This window comes from Sinocyclocheilus grahami, unplaced genomic scaffold (assembly GCF_001515645.1).
Source record: "Sinocyclocheilus grahami isolate Dianchi unplaced genomic scaffold, SAMN03320097.WGS_v1.1 scaffold683.1, whole genome shotgun sequence".
Taxonomy (NCBI): domain Eukaryota; kingdom Metazoa; phylum Chordata; class Actinopteri; order Cypriniformes; family Cyprinidae; genus Sinocyclocheilus; species Sinocyclocheilus grahami.
This window is the reverse complement of record NW_015505862.1, coordinates 252,629-257,822: the sequence shown is the minus strand read 5'-3', so window position 1 is coordinate 257,822 and position 5,194 is coordinate 252,629. Positions and strand designations below refer to the sequence as shown.

Here is a 5,194-nt window from a genome sequence, read left to right as displayed (position 1 = left end):
CACTCACACACACACACTCTCTCTCACACACACACACACACACACACACACACACGCTCTCTCTCTCTCTCACACACTCACACAGACACTCTCTCACATAGACTCTCTCTTTCTCACTCACACACTCTCTCACACACACACACACACACACACACACACACACTCTCTCTCTCACACACACACTCACACACACACACAAATGTGTTTATGGTTGTAGCTCTAGTTAGCGATATTAACGTGGCGTTACACTCCCGCAGGTCTTCCAGGTGGCGTACATCATCATCAAAGCGGCGAACTCTCCGCGGCCCGGGAACTGGGTTCTGGAGCGCTCTCTGGACGGAGTGGACTTCCAGCCGTGGCAGTACTACGCCATCAGCGACACCGAGTGTCTGACCCGATACAACATCACACCCCGCCTCGGGCCGCCCACCTACAAGAGAGACGACGAGGTCATCTGCACATCCTACTACTCGCGCCTGGTGCCGCTGGAGCACGGCGAGGTGAGCAGTGCATGATGGGTAATGGGTCACAGCGGCGTTACTTCAGTATCACTGAGATGCTGTTATAGTTTTCATTTATACTTTGAATTAGAGTTTATTTTTATATTTTCCATTTTCATTTTAGGTAGTTTTGGTTTAATTTTTATTAGTTTTTGTAAATACATCTAAATTTTGAATTAAGTTGAATTAGTTTTTATTTTTATATTTTATATTATATTTAAGTTAAGTAATTTGTTGTTTTTGCTATCTTTTTAATAGTGTTATTTATATATATATATATATATGTGTGTGTGTGTCTATATAATTTTTATTAATATTCTGAATTAGTTTTTATTTCCATTTTTAATTTAGTTGTAGGTAAAGTTTTAGTAATTTTGTTGTGTTTTTGTAATTTTTATTATGCTTTATAAGTATTTCTAGTTTCTATTATTTTGTTTGTTGTTCTAATTTATTTTTATAGTTTTTTGTTTAATTTAATTATGTCTATGTAGATTTTTTTTGTTTTAGTTATTTTAATACTTGAACTGAAACTAAATGAAAGTTTTTTTTAATATTTAATTTTATTTCAGGTAACAAATATGTTTTTTGATGGCTTTAATTTTAGTTAACAATAATAACTCTGTCACAGCTGGTCAAATAATATCATTTTTGTATCATTTTTCAAATGTTGGAATGCTGGGAACAGTTTGTATCATTTATTGGTGTGATATAAATGATATCAATGACTCCAATTTTGATGCAGAGACAGTCTGAAACAAATGTATCACATCTAGAGGTAATTAACTGATTGAATAAACAATAAAAAGAGGATTTATGCGATTAAAAGAGTCTTTCCTCAGACGAGTGGCGGTGTGAAAGTGTGCCGTCTCTCCTCAGATCCACACGTCTCTCATAAACGGCCGTCCCAGCGCAGATGATCTGACCCCAGAGCTGCTGGAGTTCACCTCCGCTCGCTTCATCCGGCTGCGTCTGCAGAGGATCCGAACGCTCAACGCCGACCTCATGACCCTCAGCTACCGCGACCCCAAAGACGTGGACCCCATCGTCACCCGGCGGGTACGGAGCACCGCTTCAAACCAGCTTTAGACTTTTATAAATGCAGTGTTGTGGTCTCAGATGGTAATACTGTGAGATGATCACCATATTTATGCATTAGGCCGATGTCTTGCATTGCGTTCGTGATGTACGTATTATCGGTTCATGCATTTCCTGGGAATCGAACCCATGACCTTGCTGTTTAAGAGCCGTGTTCTGCTGTTTGAGCTACAGTAATTCTCATATAACGGGTTTTTAAATATTTTAAAAAATCATGTTAAATATTTATATAACATTATTTTTAAAGGTTTTTTTTAGATTTAATTAAAAGATTTAAAATATTACATTTAAAATATTACATTTTTATATAAATAAGTTATTTATATACATTTTAAATATTTAAATGTGTATATATAAATGATTTATAAATTAAGTTATTTATAAATTATATGCATTGTAACTACTATTTTTTCTTTTTAAATATTAATTTGAGATATTTCTTGATTAATTCAACATTCAACATTATTTTTAAAAGGCACTTCAAGACATGGTACTCTTTTGTTAATAGAGTAATAGCTGAAGTGACGGACTAACTCTGTCTTGCTCTGGTTTGCAGTATTATTACTCCATCAAGGACGTCTCGGTGGGCGGGATGTGTATCTGTTATGGCCACGCCCAGAGCTGCCCCTGGGACCCTGTTACTAAGGTAACTGACAACAAACACCATCCCATTGGAACTCGAGCTGTCAATCAAATGTGAACTTAAGCCCCGCCTCTCTGAAGTCACTATAATTGTGCCTGCAGTCGTAAAAATGCTGATCACTTGAATAAAGTGATAGTTATTTTATATACATAAAATACAATACTGTAGATTAAAATAAACACTATGTATGATATTGTGTGTGTGTGTGTGTCTGCATGCATCAGTGTGTGTGTGAGTGTGTGTGTGTCTGTGCGCATGCATCTGTGTGTGTGTGTGTGTGTCTCTGGGGGTGTGTGTGCGTGCATCAGTGTGTGTGTGTGTGCGTGCATCAGTGTGTGTGTGCATGCATCTGTGTGTGTGTGTGTGTGTCTGTGGGGGTGTGAGTGTGTGTGCGTGCATCAGTGTGGGTGTGTGTGTGTCTGTGGGGGTGTGTGTGTGTGTGCGTGCATCAGTGTGTGAGTGTGTGTGTCTGTGGGGGTGTGTGTGAGTGTGTGTGTCTGTGCGCGTGCATCAGTGTGGGTGTGTGTGTGTCTGTGGGGGTGTGAGTGAGTGTGTGTGTGTGTGTGTGTCTCACTCGCTCCTCTCTTTTGTCTGCACAGAAGCTGCAGTGTGTGTGTGAGCACAACACTTGTGGCGAGAGCTGTAATGAGTGTTGCCCTGGATACCATCAGGAGCCGTGGCAACCTGGAACGCTTTCCGATGGAAACACATGCGAGAGTAAGACACAAAATAACACTGACTTCAAAACAACACAAACTAAAAAGTATCTTTTTATTTAAAATGAAAATTGAATAAATTGTATAATATTTAATAAAATAATTATTTAATTTATTTATATATATATATAAATTATTGACTTTAGTATAACAAATACTACAGACTGTTAATATTTGTATACAATTTATTAAAAAATAAATGTATTAAAAGTAAAGAACATTATTTAAAGTAAATTAATTTATTAATGAATTAAATATAATAAATATTATATTTGCATATTTAAATATAAAGATAAAAGATACTTTTATTATTCATGTATAAATATATTTCTTATTTGAATACAATAATATGTATTGTATATTTTATTATTAATTTTGCATTGCAGTAACTGAAAATAAAGTCACGATGCAAAAAATCTTTCCCTTAACCACAAAACAAGCACGCTTTCATCTCTAACCGGCTGATCTCTGTGTTTTCTGTCTCGTTGATCAGAATGTAACTGTCACAATAAGGCTGAGGACTGTTACTACAATCAGACGGTGGCAGATCTGCGGCTGAGTGTGAACACACTCGGTCTGTTTGTGGGAGGAGGAGTGTGTGTGACCTGCTCGCAGAACACAGCGGGAGTGAACTGCCAAACCTGTGCGGACGGATACTACAGACCACACCAGGTGTGTGTGTGTGTGTGTGAGAGAGTGAGTGAGTGTGAGTGTGTGTGTAAGTGTGTGTGTGAGTGAGTGAGTGAGTGAGTGAGTGAGTGAGTGAGTGAGAGTGCATGCATCAGTGTGTGTGTGTGAGGGAGTGAGTGAGTGAGGGGGTGAGTGTGTGAGAGTGTGTGTGTGTGTGAGTGAGTGAGTGAGAGTGCATGCATCAGTGTGTGTGTGAGGGAGTGAGGGGGTGAGTGAGTGTGTGTGTGAGAGAGTGAGTGAGTGTGTGTGTGTGAGTGAGTGAGAGTGCATGCATCAGTGTGTGTGTGTGAGGGAGTGAGGGGGTGAGTGAGTGTGTGTGAGTGAGTGAGTGAGTGAGTGAGTGCAATATGAAGTGTCTTGACATGTGTGTGTGTTTCAGGTGTCTCCGTACTCTGATAACCCGTGTGTCAAGTGTCAGTGTGACACGAGAGGTTCTGCGAGTCCCGTGTGCATCAGAGATGATAATCACACGAACCCCGACGCAGGTGGAGTCTGGCTTCATCTGTGCTTCCTGCAGCTCATGTGTGTCTGAACGCAGCAGTGTTTGAGCTGACGCTGCCGTGTGTGTTTTGCAGGTCTGTCCGCCGGTCAGTGTTTGTGTAAGGAGGGTTTTGCGGGTGAGAAGTGCGACCGCTGTGCGTTCGGATTCAGGGATTTCCCACAATGCACTCGCTGCGAGTGTAATCTGGCTGGAAGCCACAACGTCGACCCCTGCAGCGAGTGTGTGTGCAAGGTACTGTGAAACACACACACACACACTTTACATGTGTACAACATCAGTAATGCCTCTAAATGATCAAACTTGGCTGTTAAACCTGTTTCACACTCGATCTCCTCCATGTCTTCTGTCTCTGATTGATAGTTTAGATTATTTTTTTATTCAGTTAAAGCTTTTTTAGTGTAATTGTAGAAACGTTCAGCTTCAGCTGGAGCTTATCGTGTCAAATCTTGACTGGTTTTGATCAAGTAAGCATCAGAATAACGTCAGTAATATCTCCAGATGAACACTTACTGGACTGAAGCAGCTCAGCTTTACTTGATTCTCCATCAATCATGTTTTAGAGTCTCAAATCTGATCCTCAGGATCTTTTGAGGAGCGTTTGTTTCCAGAAGCTTTACTTTCACTGTTCCTCAGCGGAGGAATGATCTTCACAAGCCTCCAGAACATCTCACATCTTCTGAGGAGCCTTTATTTCTTCAGCTCTCAATCACTGCATTATATGTTTGGAGCATTTCAGTCTCATCGTATTATTACTGGAGATATAGAGCCACGACTGATATTTATAGCATTTTATGTCAGTATCTGCTCTACTGTTATAAAGATCTCACTGATTTAGATCAGAATTCATCATATAAATATCAGCATCTGCTGCAAAGTCATATTTTTGCTCAGTTTGAGTCTCTGAATAAATTAAGCTCCATATTCTCACTGTATGAGCCACAAAAGCCTGATATCTGAATATCTAAAGCTTTTATGTTTGTCTAAAGTTTTATAAACTGTTCCTTGTCTGAGTATTATTTGATATGTCATGCTGTGCAGAGTTGTGACT

General features: G+C 39.5%; 1 protein-coding gene across 1 annotated transcript in view; it reads left to right on the top strand.

Moving 5' to 3' along the window:
- lama1 (laminin, alpha 1) overlaps window positions 1-5,194 on the top strand; it is an 84,490-nt gene that overhangs the window by 38,327 nt on the left and 40,969 nt on the right. The window contains exons 3-9 of the mRNA XM_016243186.1: window positions 258-500; window positions 1,377-1,556; window positions 2,152-2,241; window positions 2,838-2,955; window positions 3,448-3,626; window positions 4,024-4,129; window positions 4,220-4,377. Of these exons, the coding sequence (XP_016098672.1) occupies window positions 258-500; window positions 1,377-1,556; window positions 2,152-2,241; window positions 2,838-2,955; window positions 3,448-3,626; window positions 4,024-4,129; window positions 4,220-4,377 (1,074 nt within the window). The remainder of the gene's footprint in view (window positions 1-257; window positions 501-1,376; window positions 1,557-2,151; window positions 2,242-2,837; window positions 2,956-3,447; window positions 3,627-4,023; window positions 4,130-4,219; window positions 4,378-5,194) is intronic.